Source organism: Cinclus cinclus, chromosome 7 (genome assembly GCF_963662255.1).
Source record: "Cinclus cinclus chromosome 7, bCinCin1.1, whole genome shotgun sequence".
Classification (NCBI taxonomy): domain Eukaryota; kingdom Metazoa; phylum Chordata; class Aves; order Passeriformes; family Cinclidae; genus Cinclus; species Cinclus cinclus.
The window spans coordinates 10,677,763-10,695,629 of record NC_085052.1 but is presented as its reverse complement, the minus strand read 5'-3'; the positions used below and the strand labels follow the sequence as shown (position 1 = coordinate 10,695,629).

Genomic DNA, 17,867 nt, shown 5'->3' with positions numbered 1-17,867 from the left:
CCTAAAAACTGCTGTAAAGGAATTAAGTGGTTCTGTTTCCCAGATAAACACCAAGGCCATGGGAAAGCCGTGGGCTCAGCCTTTGGGCATCCTCATGGAAGGAGAGGAAGCAGCAGGGAGCATGCTAAACTTTCAGGTCAATAAGGTATGAAAACACAGGGGGAAAATGAAGGCAGTAATGCAAGATGAGTCCATGTGATGGGCAGGTCAGTGCTCTGCTGGAGCTCTGCTGGCAGACTGACCACAGAGCTTTCTCTGCAGCACGTCCAAGCTCAGATGGCCCCACTGGCTCTGACCCTGGTCCAGCCTTAGCTAAATGTGATGACAAGTGAGATCATAACCCAACTGCTGATTTTAGGACAGCAAGTGAGGAAGAAAAGCCTCTGGACTCACAAGGGGCCTCTCTCTTGTCCATTAAAGTAAACGTTTTTCAGAGTGTAAACATCATCTGGGAAACTGCTTTCTGTGGCTTTGAAAATTTCCTTCCTGAGCTGCAGATTATTTTGGGATCAAATTGTCTTTCATCCTGTGACAGTCAGTAGTGCCAGGGCCTCTAGTCACTAATGGAACATCAATAATTAACCAAATGGTACCCCTTCAAGTTCATCTGTAGTGGAAAAAACTTTCATCTCCACAAGCCAGTGAAGCAACAGAGGAGAACCTACTCCAAGAACAGCAAGATTTTATGTAAGAAATGTGTCTCAGAGGCCACTCTGTCCAGTCCTGTGCGTGCAGCAGGTGCTGAGGTAGGATTATGGCTGTATGTTTATTATGGCTTCTTCTGGATCTCTTGAGCAAGCACTTTCCAGAGACAGATGTAAGTACAGCTGTTCAGAGGACTGAGTTCTGACCAAACAGCTTCACCTCACTCATAAGGCCACAGAAGGAATGGAAGAAACCTCAGGTCTTTGCTCTAGACATATTGTAGCTTCAGGGGACCATGAAGGAGGATTATAACAGTTTGAATCCTCACTCTGTGTGGGACTGGGCAAGCGTGGAATGTGGGAAAAAGTTATTTGCTGTGAAATATCTGATATAAATATTCCACATTGTGCACACCATCCAACTCTCAACAGTGCTGAATCTCATCCACTCACCTCCTGTGACATCAGGCAGGGGCCATTTCAAGTGAGCAGTCTGCTTCAGAGGTTAAATCTGCTTCAGCCAAAATGTCAAGAGCAGGACTCTGCACTGAAACTGCCTCAGCCCCAGGAGGGACCCTCAGCCTGGAGTGCAGCCCACAAGGAGAGACGATGGGGACGTGCTGCCACCCAGACCTTCTGGGGTGGAGATGCAGGCTCAGTCCCACACTGCAGGGGATCCAACAAGGATGCTCCTCTCATGCAGGCAGGTTTAATAGTCCACGGTTTTCTCCCTGAAAGCACTCAGTGACATTACATTTAAATGTGCTGCATGCATTATTCATCTCTTTGCAGCAAGCAACCAGAGCAGAGGCAGCTGTCAGTCCAATTCTTCTTTCGGAGCTCTGCCTTACAGCTGCCTCATGGGGGGCACAGGAAGGAATGATGAGGTCCATGGGACCAGTGGCCCATGCCCTTGGGCTGGGGAGCAACTATTGGCAAGGGTAGCTTCAGTCCAGAAATGTCACCATACCCAGCTTTGTTAAGGGAAGGCTGGAGTAGGAATTTGCTTAAAAGAGAGAGGGTTTTTTCTTGTATCTGTGCTGTATCAACGGCAGGCAATCGTGCCTCCCTTCTCAAGGGTTTTGCTACATTCCTTTCTTGCACCTTTGTCTCTCAGGACTTCTCCATAAAAAAAGTATAAAACTCTCAAAACTTTGAGATTCCGGTCTATTTTCTCTGAGTGTGTAGAGAAGGTCTGGTTGAGGTCCACTCACCAAAATGTCCCAAGATTACAACGTGAGACCCAACCTGCAATATAGATGTAGTAAGAAAAATCTGTCCCCTGATTTATTCACCTTTACTGTCAAGGTGCACACAGCACCTAGCACTGGTGTGGTTGCGCCACAATGCAAGCAAGAAGGAATACATCTTGAAATCCTCACACTGGGAAAAATACAGCACAGATTTCCTTTACATCCCTCTTTCAGCCCAGTAAGAGAAAGCTGTATTACCCAGAAGGAAAAATGGAAAGGAAAAAGCTAAAGTAAAAACTGCAGATGAAATATATCTCTTAGGCTAATGACTTGGTACATGATAGCACTTTGATCTTATCAATTAGAAAACAATCTGACTTCAGTCTTTTCTTCTGGGTATTACAGCCAAGACCATACCAACACTAAACTAAAAGGATCTGTTTTAGCTCAAGTATTATTTATTCACATGCTTTATGATTCTGTTTCATGGAGAAATGCAGGGAGAGCATCTCATTAACTGAAGGAAAATACAGTTTTCTTTTTCAACACTATGAACATGGTAACTCTGCAATCAGGGGCAATGTTTAAAACACTGAATGTACCTAGAGATATAATGTGACAAGGAAATTTCTCATGCATTCAATGAGAGGTGACAGCACACAGATAAAATACTAATCCCTTGTTATCAGCTCTGGGTACCACACTAAATGTAATTGTCAGAAATTCTCAGCAGAAGCTGACAGGGCCAAGACAGGGTTCATTCAGGGTCACTGGAAATTCCTGCTTCATTTGCATAAGCACTTTAGCAAGTTCTTTAAGAGTCCTGCTTTTCAGAAAGAGTTTAAGCAATCAGATGTAGCCACATATTAAGAGCAAGCAATTGTTTGAGGCCCAAATGCCCAAAAGTATTTGAACACCAACAACTACTAATTTCCAGGGAAAGCAATTCAACATCTTAGCGCAAATGTCCTACTAGGTGAAGTATATATCTCTGAAGCCACAATGTCTGTCTCATCTGTTTGTTAAGATGACAGTAGAGAATCAACGTAAAATTAGGATAATACTTTATTTGACTTTTAAACCGTATTTTAACTCTCCACTCCTTCTGACAAAGGATGGTGAACTTTTTTTGTTCCCTCAAGGGAAGACAACATCCTCAGAGAAAATTCATATTGGATTTTGTAAGTATTTGGTATTCTTTGTTTACTCTCACAGTGTTCATCCATTAGCAGTGAATTACCGTGTTGTTATACAAACCAGAAAACAGCTACAAATAACAATCAGTCTCTGCCTCAGGACACAGAACAAGCTGAAGAGAATGATCTGAAAATGCTGTAGAGAGATGCTTGCCAAACCGGACTTACTGTTTATAGCCAGAACAGATGCCTGCTAATTCAGGTGGGTACTTAAACTATTAAAGCAGATTATGACTTCACACACCTCAGTGAGTCACCTGCACTGTGGCCATTCCAGCCTCAATGGAGAAGGCTGCAGTGTCCACTCGAAATTTTAGGCTAATAATTGTTAATTACACTGGGGTCTGCCCAGGATTGAAAACTAAGCCCTCCTCCAATAAGGAAACCCAGGACTCCTGGACTGCAATATGTCATACCACAGCCTAGGTTGTTGAGGATACCCAAACCCCAGATCTTTGACTATATGTGCATATATGAATTCAGATCCTGAGGTACAAAGAAAGAGCACTGAACCAGAATCCTGTTTAAAGAGCTGGCTGCATTCTGACTTGAAAAGCAGAAAAGTTCTGTTTTCTTCCTTTTTTTTTTTTTCTCAGCAACATGTATCCCCTGCCATATGGCAAGCTGACAGAAACTTCCTAGGCTTCATTTTATTCACATGTAGGTTAATCAGTAATGCTAATAATTCAGACTGTCCTTCATCAGTGCTGGCAGAAGCAGAGCCAAAAAAAAAGAAAATATTTTAAAGGAATGTTTAACAGAGAGTATGGGGTAGGATAAGCATGGACAGGGAACACAACTGGAGTTCCAGGGAACTGCTCAGAGCTCTACCACTGTGCGTTTGGAAAGCAGAAAAATTGAGGACTGAGAAAGTTACCTTTATATTGGCATCTTGCTTCTAGGAACCGTATTTCTCCCCATTTCCCCCCATATCATTTTTAGGTTATCAGCTACCTCCTGTTTTTATATCCCCATCAGGAATCCTCCTGTTAGTGATCCCCATCAGGAATAGAGGCTAAAATGAGCAAGAAAAACATAGGCCTTCATTTAGAGACATAATCTGTTTAATAAATATGACTGTAAAAGCAATAAACAATAGCAATTATACATTACGCTACATTGTATTTAACGAAAGGGAAAAAGAAGATGAAAAAGTACATCAAAAAAAGTAATTTTAAAATTAGAAATAGTTCCAACACTATAAGAAAACTTTTTGCTTGGCTTACTATAAAAATAAGTTGGCTAATGTTGGACTTCAGTGGGGACTATTATACAGTTGCAGTCAAAACTTTCCCATCTTTCTTAAAGCTGTAGTTGCAAACATAATAGCAAAGCCATACAAATTGATGTGTTTCTACCAGTCCTCAGAGAAACTGCAGAAAGAGGCAGAGGACTCTGTACTGTGATTATCCTTTAACTACTATGGGACTAATGTCCTTGGTATCCTTTTTGTTTTGCCAGCAAGTGGGTTGATTTAGGTCTGTGCCCAGTTTGTGACAGAGAAATTCAAACCCACCACCACCAAACCTCTGCCCTGGGACTCTGGGGTACTCTGACGATGCTGCTTTCTCCTGGTTTTGACTCAGGTTGCCATGGGCACTGTCCACTGAACAAAACCCACCTATGTCAGCAATCAGGGTGCCTCCCATGTGTGCCTCACTGATTATGAACTGGCCTCTACTTGCCTCTCCCTAACACAGTTAGGCAAGCGTACACTGGTTACAGTATTTCTGTCTTTACACTCCAAACCAAAATCCCGATGCTAGGTTTAATTACCTGAGTTAGGTTGGAAATCAACAGTTGTACTGACCACGGGCTGGGCTTCACACAGATCTCCGGTGTCTTTGGAGGACCTGTTTGAGGTGTGCTAATCCTGCTTTCCTGCTGTTCCCTTGCACAGTCTGTGTGAACACGTCCTACAGCCTCACTTCCACTTGCAGGGCAAGATACAAGCTTAAGTTATTGGTAAGAAATCAAACATTGTGTAAGAGTGGTCCTGTGGTGCTGAGGCTCAAAATGCATAGCGACAGTCCCAGGCCAAATTCTCCCTTCTCTGCCCACTGTGGCAGGAACTTGAAGGTCTGCAACCAATGGGGGTGCCAAAAAAAGCCATAGGAAAACTGTGCACAGACCTTTCCCTGCTCCCTATTCTATGGACAAAGTGCATTTCCAAAAACCGACAGGCCTTTATGTGACTCTGAAAAGGCAGAGATCTCCTGTGACTTCCCCAGACAAATTCAGCCATCAGCACTACATGGAGCTGAGGGTGTTGCTTTCTCTCAGCCAAAACTGAAGGTGTAAGGCTGGCACAAAGTACAGTGAGTTCATGCTGGCAATAACCTCCTGCCTGCAATGCACGCTTGTTCTGTTCTCTTCAGGGTTAGGAGGCAATGTTATCCTCCCATGGCACGATCAGTGGGATACCTTGGAGTGAGCAGGCTAACACAGCTGTTGAGGAAGGAGCCTGGCCTCGCAGTTGGCATCACCCACACCCACACTCAGCCTCCTCGCATGTGGGGCACGGGCAGCAGCTGCAGCTAGAGGAACGAAGGGCACAGTCCAAACAGAGAAATAAACCAGGCTGACCAAGAATATTTTCAGTGCCTTAAAACTCCAGTGTGATTTTTTGTGTGTGTGTGTGTGTCCTACGGAAGTCGGCCGGAGCGGCTACCCCTCCCGCAGCCCAAAGTGCTAAAAGAGAAGTTAAACCTAAAGCCAAGAACCCTAAACACTCCCTCCTACCTCCCACCACCCCAGCCCTTCTCCCCCCACATCCCAGCCCACCCCTCTCCCTAAAAAGGAGACCCCCCCCCATGCATATTCTTGGCCTATAACATTATGAATTTTCTACAAATTAGAGACAGATAAGAAAAAGAGAGTGAAAGGGTGAGGGGAAGGGCCTCAGGAGTGAATAGTGGTACCAGTTCCTCTCCCCCCACCCCCCACTAAAACTGAACACCTGTACAATGCAGTTCCACTATGGTCTCAGTATAATGTCCACATGCACAGGCTTAAAGCTAAAAACCCTTTGTCATCTGAAGAATTAAAAAGTCCAAATGCAGTGAGCTCTCCTTTTTCTAGATACAGATGTTGGTGTCCTCAATTCAACCATTTACATAGGTAGGGATTTCTTTTGTGCTCTGGGGCTCAGCAGCTGTGGAAATACTTCCTGTGGCAAAGAACAAAATAAAATCAGTAAAGAACATGCATATTTAGTCAAGGAAGAGCTTGCAAGTATCACCTTGATGGCCTCTGGGATTCAGCTGTTCCAGACTGACACATTCTTTCCAGAAATATTTTCTTGTCATTCAAACACTGAAGATGATGTCCTGTTCTTTTGCTAATGAAGATGATTCACCCTTGTTGAAAGGTAGAGGGAAAGACAGGAGCAGAGGGGTGGAGGGAAGGAGGGGTTGAGGTCCTCAGAGGAAATGTGCAACTCATTTGCAATGATAAGGTGTTGGAGATTTCATAAATAACCTTAACCTTTGCATTTGCAAAAGAAGTGTCTACACCACTCACATCCAGAAAATAGGAAAGTGAGGTTTTGCCGCCAGAGTTTGGAGAGAAAATTAAATGATGCGGGGACATTAATTCTGATTCCTCCAAGGCAGGATCCCTGAATGTCAGTCAAAGGTGATGAAAAAAAAAAAAAAGGTTTCTGAACAAGCATACAAAAGAGAAACACCCAATTACAGTCTTGCTTTATTTTCCCAAAAGAAAGAAAACTCATTAAAAAAGAAATTGCTGATTTCCAGAAACAGATGAGCTAGTTGTATAGGAGAGTGCCTCTGCACTTTCTATTCTGTTCACACCTAGGTCCAGACCTTCTCATTTTGTCAATGAGCTCTGATTCAGTTTTCTCATTCGTCTCACTGACAGGATGGAAAAACACTCTTAGGAAGTTTGTTGGACTGATTCCTTTTGATACATAATTGAGTCTGTGTATCTCACACATTTAACTTTAGTGCATGATCGTGCAGTCACAGGTGCAAACCAAAGAGTTGTAAAAGGCCAATTTCTGGTTCAATGCAGTGTCCAGTAGCACAGCAGAAAAACGTATAAAATTCTGGGTGTTATAGAGAGCCAGAAATGCCATGGATGCACCAAATGAAAACCTACCCCAGAATTTGCTTTTGGTTTGTCTTATCCTGGAGCCTTCTAGGGCTCACCACCAGCAAGAACAGTTTTGAAGGTACCTTGCACAGAGCTAGCAAGGACTGACCCTTGCCACTACAGTCTGAGTGACATGTGAAACATGCTTTTCCCTTCTTCTGGAACAGCATGAATCACCACCACTACGTTCTTTTAGAAAGGGGAAGCTCAAACCCCACAGCTCACCCAACTCTAGAAAGAGAGCTCCTGACCTGAAATTGGGTGTTACTCTCTTAGCACCTCTACATCAATTTTGCCTTGGAGGTTTCTAAGGGGGAAAAAACAACAGTAACAAAAAAAAAAAAAAAACAAATATGAAAAAAATAAATAAAGTATAGGACCCACCGCTCTGGGTCTTGGCTTGAAATCTCTTGGTGATCCACAAGCTTTTTGGAAGTCCTCTGTCCAGACTACCTTGGTTGCATTTCCTTTCCTTGGGTTCTGGACTGTGGCCTGAGGTTGCTCTGTATGGGGAATACCACATGGGAAGGTTGGTCCCCTCACTCCATCCTGTGTTCTGCTAAGCAGGGGTGTCCAGGTCTGCTGATGAATGGCTGCTTAAAAGCTTTTAATAGCTAAAAAATCTCCTTAGTGAACATGTTAGGAGAGATCAGCATTGACTGCAGTGGAGCTTCCAGCTTAGACATCAGCTTCATCAAAAGCCTTTCTCCATTTTACTCCCAGGTTGTTTCACAGGCTGCAATCTTAGCTCATCACATGGCCCCCTTTAATTGCCCTTTTCCTTGTTCTCTCTCTACAGTAGCCATGACTTCAAGCCTGCTTTAGCAAACACTCCAGTAGATTTTAGGAACATCCTCATGTGAGATCTAAAGTTTGTTTAAGCTGATGAAACTGTCCAAATAAGGAATCTCAGTTGCAACTGTGCTTCACTCCTGCCTAAGTTGCAGAATCACAAAACAGTGTGAAGGGGTTGGAAGGGACCTCTGGAGAACATCTAGTCCAACCCCACTGCTAAAACAATTTCACCCAAACAGACTGCACAGGATCATGTCCCAGAGAGTTCTGAATATCTCCGGAGAAGGACATTCCACAACATCCCTGGGCAGCCTTTTCTCTTTACTTACTCTAAAATAGGTGCATGTCGTTATTTGCAGGGGTACCTCCAGTCTGGACCTGCAGAACTGTCACCTCATGAGTGAAGCTGAGCATTGCCTAAGCAGTTCTGGCTTTAGCAGAACATGTCTCCAGACTGAAACCTCCCTGCTCTGTCCCAGCATTTCTACTGTAGCCAGGGTAACAGAAAACAGACTGATCCCAGAACGCCCTGACCAAATCTATTCACTTTGGGTCCTAAAAAAAGCCTGTTTTTGGAAATAATAAAACACAGACACCAGTGGGAGAAGTTAGCCTGAGGATAAACCCAGCTGTCCAATACTGAGATCCCAGGTTTTCCTCAGTTTATTTGGGAATCAGCCAGACTAAAACTGCTGCTGGCAACAAGGTCTGGCACAGCACAAAGATCCCAGCAGTCAAGACATCAACAGATATTTAGCTTTTAGATATTACTTACCAAATCACCTGCTCACCTCCATGTTCCAGGTGAGGGTAGCTGAAGTTCATCTGGCTATGGGGCTTAGCCCCACAGCTGTTATCAGCCCCAGCAAAATAAATTATATTGCCAGCAGAATTTTTTTGAGAAGGGGAGGGGATCTACAAAAAGCAACTAGGAGAGAGAAAAAGTCCAAAGTTGTTCCCCTCCTTTTCATCACATGGCAGTGAGGGAGAGAAAAGAGTTAGAAGGTTTCCTGTAGCAAAACTAATGTTGCAGCAGAAGAGGATGGGAGGAGGATTGTGCAGGAATATGGGAAGAGGGGAGGCTGAGAAAAAGGTTAGCCAATTTTAAGTCGGAGTCTGACCAGCTGCAGGATGCTGCAAGTTATTTACCTATGGGGTGGACTTCCAACTTCTCATCTACTAGTTGCTCAGGGCTCATCAGCTCACTTTGAGGGACATTAGGTATGCTTTCCCTCTGACTGACTGGACTGACCATCTCTTGATCTTTTTCATTCTGCATCTGTGCATATATATTAAGGCCAGGAATCTTCCTAAAACATTAACAGAAACCATCATTGTGTGGTACTCTAGCAGATGATGTAGTATCAGCTTTTACAAACCAAAAAGCAACTCCCTCAGAAAAAAAAACAAAACAACAACCCAGCAAACAAACCCCAAACACCTCAGCAAAAGGCAGCAATGGAGAGGAGGAAATGGCTCAGGGAAGGTCATACCTTTTGAACTTGTAGATGACAAACACAGCTAGTCCCACAAAAACGACAGAGAGGAGCATCAGCATGGCTGAACCACTGTGACTGGGAGTGAGGTCCACCAGGGGAGCTGCAAGAGAGAAGGAAGTTAGAGCCACCCCCAGCCTGAAGTGAAAGCTTCTCCCTCCACAAATACAGTTCATTCTCCCCTCTTATTGCAGTTGTAGCAGGTTTACACATCTTTACCCATCTTCTGGGCTTTCCTCTCTTTTTAATCCACCTGGGAAGAAACCCAAGTTCAGATCACCTGTGCTGCTCAACATACCCCTTGATGTGAAGTTCCACAGCTTTCTCCTTAGAGGACTTTCTTTCAGATTCAAGAAAAAAACCCCAAATGCACCAAAACCTATCTTAATCAGACAACGAGCCTCTCTGTATTTCTCCTCAGAGTTTTGCTCACCATCTTGCCATAACCCCTTCCAAAATAAGGCCAGACAACCCATCCAGAAGCATGGTTTTCCCAGAAATACAAAGTGAATGATATTAAACAAGAGTTCCCATCGCTCTCACACATACACAGAGGAAGGCAGTGAGTCTCCAAGCAGTTTCACACATAGGAGCAGAGGAGTCAGTCGTTCATGCAGCCACTACTGCAGACAGACACAGAGCTCCAGCTGTGCAATGGCAAGGAGCAAAGACATCCTCACACACAGAACACGGCCCAGGTAGAGCCCTGCTCTACAAGGCAGTCAAAGTCAACTCGAACTGCTGCCAAACACATCCCTCCCCCTCCTGCACCTCTTCACATGCACTGAACAGACCCCTCCTAAACCAGAGCCAGCAAACAGGCACACACAAGCAAAGGCACACGTATCACATGCAGAAGTATTTTCAGCTTCACACCCAGATTGATAAAGCCAACATTTACAAAGAGAAGTGAAAAGCCTTCCCCTTCCCACATCTAGCAGGAACCAGAATGGAAGAATCCATTATTATGAATTCTTCATACATCTCCACTCTGTCCCCTCTCCATCTGTGTTTTGTAGGTCTCTGCAGCTCTGTGGGATGACAAAGTGGCTCTCCAGCCTATTCAGATTCAGCATCACTCAATGTTCTTGCTCTAATGCTGCACTGAGAGCCTAGTAATAAACAGCTATTTAACTGCTTTGTGAAGAATATTGGCATCTTTTCCTCTGCCTTAGAGCTGAAGTTGTTGTCTGGTGGGTTGGGGACATCGGTTTGTTTATCTCATGAGAAGAAGGAATGAACGTGACGAATGAATCACAATCTGTTGTCTATAATTGTCATAAATTAATCCTTCCTCCAGTGTGGCCTGAACAAAGAAGAGAGAAGTCTGAAATGTGCTGAGGCCAATGCCTGTCATTCTTCTGTTCTCCAGGGAATGCACACACTCACACAAACACACACATACAGACAGAGGGACATTTCTACAGGTTCTGCTTCAATGTCCACTCCAAGCTACTTTAGAAACCTGCACTTAGGTTCCCTGCAGGTCCTCTGCTGCAGAAAATACTGCTGTGTGTGGGCAGGTGCACACAGAAGGGAACATACATGTGCACTGAGGCATGGCAACATATATGTAGGTGTACACATAAGTGTGTCCATTTTCAAAAACACCTCTTGAGCTTTGTGGTTCAGCCAGCTACAGCCCATAGCTACCAGAGTCCAACACAAAATCAGTGAAAAGGCTGGGAAAGAAGGGATAACATAGCCCAGAGCAGCACCTTTAGGCATGTGCATCTCCTAGGACTGTATTTTCTAAGGATTGCTTCTGGCACTGTGCTGTGTTCCAGGTTTCCCTGCTTCATTTTATTTAATTTTTTATATAAGCTTGGATTTCAAAAGGCCAGTTCTTGTTTTCTAGCAACCAAAACAATAGCTTTCAGCAGAGAAGTAAGTCACTTATGGCTTTTTGTCAAATTTTGAACTATTCACAAGTTTTGGTATCATGAAATTGGGTCTTTTACTTAGACAGAGAACATGACCTCTGCAGCTTGTTAAGGAGACATAATTCCTCAAAGACCTCACAGTGACTGTTCTCTGGGTTTTTAATACATAGTTTGGCCATCCAAGCTCATTTTGCATTCTTACTGAATCCTGTTTCTGCATGAGACAAAATCCTATAAGGTCCCTATGGGACATTGTGAGTCCACTTACAGCAATCACTCACTGGTGGCTTTGAGAGAGTACAGCAAAGCCCACCTTGCAGAAGAAAAATGAGTGCTCCTGTTATGGACAAAAAGTACTCCTTCCTGCTGTCTATGTGTAAATACAAATAAAAATGTGCATTTTTGCAAAAAAATATGAACAATTGCCTGTAACTCCATTTTCAAAGCTGACATTATATGCTTTTGGTTCTATCTTATCTAAAAATAAGCACCTGGTCATCTGTTCCACAGCTAATAGAAAGCAGAAACATACAGCAATATTCCCAGGACAGATACGAGAAAGCTCTGCTTAGGAAAAATGAAATATTGGAAACCCCAAGCTTTTCTTTTGGGGGGATTTAAATGCAGCCACATTACATCCTTTCTTAATAGTCTCCTTTTTCTTACAGCTTACAAGGCAGCATGTAGACTGATACCTGGCTGGGCAGATCCATTCATACCACAAAAAGCTTTTTGGAGAGCAGTTTGCTGGTACAAATGAACTGAGGTTTTAAGTTTGCAAGTTATCAAAAGAAACTGATACCAACTGAGCAGAATTATCAGCAGTTCCTGGGGGAAATTAATTCCTAAGAGAGTGGATTGGTTTGTCCCATCTCTTGTAATAGTTAAGTAGGACCTGTGCTGTGAAATGAGGTTTTAGCATTCAGAATAGACAGTGACATATGTAATTAAATATCAGGACTTTGGAGATGACTAATTTTGAGATAGGATTAATTAAAGTCCTGATCTTATTTTTGTGCATATCTATATTGATTCTAGCCTTTCAGACTGCTGAACGAATTTTGAGCAGTGTTTAGTTGCTTTGAATGCTTGTTGACTCTAGAATACCTGAACATATCCAAGGCTAGCAGGTAACTTTTACACTGTGTGACGCAGGCAGAAAATGCCATGGTGCTGCTTAGCTGTTGAATATTTCATAGATAACCAAGAAATACACACTTCTACTGCTACTTATACCATGTTTCCAAAAAAAAAAAAAAAAAAAAAAGCCCCGTAAATTCTTGTATCTAAGGAAACAAAAGGACTGTAATATAATGTTAAAGCTTTAGAAGTATGTGCAAAAACCAGTATATCTTTTTTGGCGTGATATAGAAAGGTGAGGTAGAGCAGACATTAAAATGTCTGCTCATACACTGTGTTGTTATTGTGATATAAAAATAAGAAATGTTTAAAAATACAGCTGATAGCACACTACTACCATTGATACACTGCTTGCTGTGCTACAGAGCAACACAGAAGGCATGCACAGAAAGAGGATACTCACCTGCTGTTAAATGGGCAGCATGGACAAGGATTCGAACTCCTGGCTTCAACTCAAAATGGACCAGGTTTTGGTTCAGTTTCTGGATCAGCGTTTCTGAAATCTGGGAAGGAAAAAATCCAACCAATCAACCAACCAACCAACCAACCAACCAACCACAACAACAAAAATCCAACCAACAATTTAAAAAAAAAAAAGAATAAAGAAATGCATTTGTTTCTTGATTATTGATTTAGATTGCCAGTAGGCAGCCAGGAAATGGAGCTGCAGGCAAAGCAGCTCCATTTCCAAGCACAGATTCCTATCACTTCACAATGAATAATTCTGGACAGAGTGGTTTATGTATGGTCAGCACTGACTGAGCTACAAGGTGCCCTGTCACACCTCTCTGGGAGCAGCCCATCTGCAAAAGGGAATTGAGCCCCATAGGAAGATTCCATCCACGTGTGGAAGTGGCCACAGGACCAGCCAGCAGCAGCACTGGTCAGTGAACTCATTCACTGGTCAAGGGAAAAGGAACATTTCAATTGTTAATGAACACTTGCTCACTAACTTCTTGCTTGTTGAGTGGCCAGTTCCATGCTCTTAGAGGATGTTCATAACATGTGATATACCTGAATAAAAATGAATGGTTTAGATTCTTGTCACAGCTTGCAGTTAATTTTACAGTTCTAAAAGCAAATTTAATTTCATCCAGCTCCAAGATTCAACACAGCTGCTCCCTAATCCTTAAATATGTACCAGAACCAGCTTGAATCTGGAAGTGTTTACTGACTACAGAATGTGGCTTAAAAAAAAAATGCATGTTCCATCTCTTCTTATGGGTTACATGCATAACCCATTCTCTTTCACTGGGGAGATATTCCACAGAGCTTTCAGAGCACCAGATTATCTTTCCATAACTAATGGCATCAACAGAGCCCTAGCAGAAATGAAGCAGACTACTCCTCCTTTAAGGACACAACAGAAAAGATGAGCATTTGCTGAGATAGGACCCCATGAAATCTGTATTTGTACAGTAAAGGAGCCAACCTTTGGCCCAATCTGTTGACAAACATGTTTGTTTTGTTTTTTTTAAGTCAGTTTGTCGCAATATAGACAGATCCACTTTTTCCACATAACTTCACACTTCATTACATGCAAGAACTTCCAGACATGTTGCCATTAAAAACAAAAAAATTCAGATAGATTAATCAAGGAATGGAAGCCTACAGACATGGTGTTGACAGTTTGTAGTGTGCCTTTTGTATGTTTATTTGCCTCACGTTTCACGTATTTCACGTTTTCTTACAACAGAGATAAATTTTCCAATTCAACAGTCACAGTTCTCCAGGTTGGCTTATTAGGGAGAGGTAGTTGGAAAACTGGAAAAACACCCCCCATAACCCTTAATAGTTGGTTGCTGAGAATGTGTTTTTATAGCCATAAAATCAGGATCAAGTGGAATCGTATTCTAGTGCTCACCACTTAATTCAATTTGTTTTAAATAAATCGTTACTTCTGGAAGATTAATGAAAAATTGTCAGAAAAAAAGAACATTCCAATAATTTTTACACCATTTTTTCATGTTCTTCATTTTTGTCTGGTTGAGCTATTTCAGTAAATTCTACCCAGATATGATTAGATGTTCCTTGGCTATCATTCATCACAGTATGAGATTTATCTGCTTCTTTTATTTTTTTAACATTGTTAATGGCTCTTTCAATACTCTTGGCTCATACACTTCATTTCTGGCTGCTGATCACTTGAATAGGTGCCTTCGGTCCAATATCAATTTGGCAATAACTCTTACAGGCATTTTATTTATATTTTTAAATATATCTCTTTAAAGTTACAATTTATTTCATGGGTGCCAGAATGAGCAGTAAATATATTTCTTCCAATAGCAAGAAAAAATACCACCTGCATTCAAAGAGCCATCTGTTGAGCTCAGAGCAGCAGAGATGGTGACACAAAGATGTGCAGTACATGAAGAATGCCTGGGAAGCAAATTATAGCCCTCTTAAAGGATTTGAGAATATTAATAACCAAGATTGACAACTATAAAAAGTTCTTCATCTCTAAAACTAGAGCAACAGATGCAGATTGGTACACTGTAAACCAGGTACATTAATGGCTCATGGAACTAACGGGAAAAGTATCATCTTGGCTGTATCCAGCCCCACATAAAACCCAACAGCTCTCCTCCATAACCCTGCAGGAATTTTCCTTGCTGGAATTTTCCTTTCTGCTCTGAGATCCTGATGGTGCTGGGGCAGCTGAGCCTCTGGAAAAAAAAAAAACAAACAAAAAAAACCCACACACACAAAAAAAAAAAACACCAAGCAAACAAACAAAAAACAAAACACCCCACCCCTCCACTCCCCCCCAAAAAAACAACACCAAAAACCCCCCAAATACAAGACAGAGAAAGGAGACAAGAAAGGAGACAACCACACTGTGTGTCATTCCTCTTCAACACATTGTGATAGCTGCACAAAATAGCAGGGAAGGAGCAGAGGTAAGAAACACAGATGATGCCTTCTATACAAGTGGAGACTTACTGTGGCATGTAACTGAGTCTGCAGCTAGATATGCAGTATGGGAGAATTGCTTCCTCAAGGATTTGGGTAAGAAACGGAAGAATGGGAGAATCTGGAGAAAGTCAGCATGAGAAGGTACAAGAGATTTGGTTGGGCACCAGTGATCTGAAGGGACAATGAGATGTCCCCTGGCCTGCCTGTGGGCTCCTGTGCCAAAACAGCAGCTGAGGGGTGCTGTGGCTGCCTGCCAGCAGGCAAGGTGTGTGAGAGAAAAGTCAACAGGTATTCCTCTCTGGAGGGCCAATGGAAAGGAAAAACAGGAAGGACAGAGGCAGTAAGGGTGAAGGAGTAAGGGAAAGGAAGAAAGGCAGAAAGAGTCACAACTGAAATTTATTATTACTGTATTGCTTTGTTACTTATGAATGAGCACTTCATTGTATAACATCCTGTACAAATTCATCTCAGACTAAAATAATTTCTGCCTGAGACCATCAGTGTCTCAGCAGAGGGTTGAAACAGCAGTAACTGTTCCAGGACTACACAAAAAGTGTCAAAACTGGCAGCAACACTGTTCATTCTGCACAGAGTATATAGCATCTTTCCTTGGCTAGATTAATTACATGTTCTCCCAGTGGTTTTTTGTGTACAGTTTTTTGTTTCTTTTTTACCTCAGTCTTTATGGAACCTGAACAAACGAAAAAATTGAGTAACAGCCTAAGATCTTCAAAAGTGTCAGAAGTTCTAGTGAGAATCAGACATCTGCCTTCCTCAGGCAGCCCTGGAGATTCCTGATACACATGTTTGAGGGAAGAACAGATGCATTCAGACATGTTTTTAAAATGTTTGCTTACTTGGTACAATATTTTCATTTTTCTTTATGTGGAAAACAAGATTCTCTTCAAAACAGAGTGAAAATGCATTTCTGTATTCCTAAAAATTATCTGAAATAGAAACCACACATAATGGCTTACAAAAGCCAGCATTTGAGATCAGTGAGCAGCTTACATAAACCTCAAGGGTGAATTCACATTGGGATTGGGCACTGCTCTCCAAAGCTGGGGATGTTTGTGGTCCTCACATGGTCCCAAGGGGATCCATGCACTGAAAGGAGTCAGGACATTTGCTTTGAGATTGGAGAACAGACTCCTCTGCTTTTCTTAGTCTATCAGGCCTATTTCTAGTTATCAGACTTGAATCTAGGAGTGGTTCTGACTTGACTCATTTACAGTATTATTAAAGTATCTCTGAATTAAATTTCCACAAAAAGGCTGACCTCAGATGAGGTAATAAATAGGTTTTGATGGTAAACATTTTGTGGTTTGTGCTTCCCTTTATTTCTGCACTCTAAGTGATACCATGGATGCATTTTGGTTTAAAAAGTAGAAAAGGAAACATCAAAGTACTTTGACCTGTTTCAAAAATAGCAGTGGCTCCAGGTGAACAGACAGACCTCCATCTGGGGAGCAGGTTGGCCTCAGGCCTCCCCCTCTTCATCTCTCCCTCCTGGAGATGCAACTAACTTAGCTGAAGACAAAACTTAGAATAGCAACCTCTTAATTTATAGTCTTCAAGAGTCTCTCTTGTGAAAATAATTAGCTTTCAGAATTAGTTTTGGTCCTTAACTGAGCCTCATTGACTTTATCTGCTTCATTTGCAGAATTAAGCATGATGTGCAAAAATAATTCAGTAATAGGAACTATTCTTCATGTATCATTTTTCATCAAAGGACACATAATGAATAATAATAACAGACAATTTGTGAATGGAAAAAAAAGAGATTCCAATTTAAAAATGGAACAAAACAAAAATTAATTTGGCTTCTCCTAGCATTTTGTCAGATTTAGGACTGTAAAAGAACCATGCAAACCAAGAATTAGAATTATCACTGAGAAGGGCATTTTCCCATACCTTTATTGACTTTTGAAACCCCTGATGTAAATTATTTTAGACTAATTGAATGTGATTCAACTGTGCCAGTATGCACTAGCTAAGAATCTTGATAATTTTATAGATACTGTGTAAAGATCTCAACTAATGAGTGCTACACTTCAATTCATTGAGCAAATCAATAAACAACGAAGGAAAGAATTATGCACATTGATTTAGTAGGAAGAAACTTGAACCAACATTGGGAAAGTGAAGCAGGAGTCAGGGCCAGTGTGGAATACTTTAAACTGTGCCACTTGCCCTGGATAACCTTGGACACTTCACATGGGGCCTCTAAAGCTTGCTTGCCTTAGCACTGAAAAGAGCACAGACACTGACTCACTGGCTCCAGCAGGAATTTCTTCAGATCTCTAATGAAAAATGCTATATTCGAGCTGCTGGGAGTACCCAGGGACACTGTGAGAACACGAGGCAGAGGATATTCCTGTGGTTACTCTGGGACAAGAATGGAACAGCAGATATGGATACAGAGAGAACCTGGACATAAAAGCCAGGATCCACTTTTGATGAATAAAGGCAGCCAAAACCAGTCTTG

At 42.1% G+C, this 17,867-nt stretch overlaps 1 protein-coding gene across 1 annotated transcript in view; it reads right to left on the bottom strand.

Moving 5' to 3' along the window:
* Nucleotides 1–6,145: 6,145 nt before the first annotated feature.
* Nucleotides 6,146–17,867, bottom strand: part of SORCS1 (sortilin related VPS10 domain containing receptor 1) — a 258,601-nt gene continuing 246,879 nt past the window's right edge. The window contains exons 24-28 of the mRNA XM_062496860.1: nucleotides 12,867–12,966; nucleotides 9,438–9,543; nucleotides 9,094–9,254; nucleotides 7,534–7,652; nucleotides 6,146–6,202 (exon numbers count right to left, since the gene is read on the bottom strand). Coding sequence (XP_062352844.1) covers nucleotides 6,146–6,202; nucleotides 7,534–7,652; nucleotides 9,094–9,254; nucleotides 9,438–9,543; nucleotides 12,867–12,966 — 543 coding nt within the window. The remainder of the gene's footprint in view (nucleotides 6,203–7,533; nucleotides 7,653–9,093; nucleotides 9,255–9,437; nucleotides 9,544–12,866; nucleotides 12,967–17,867) is intronic.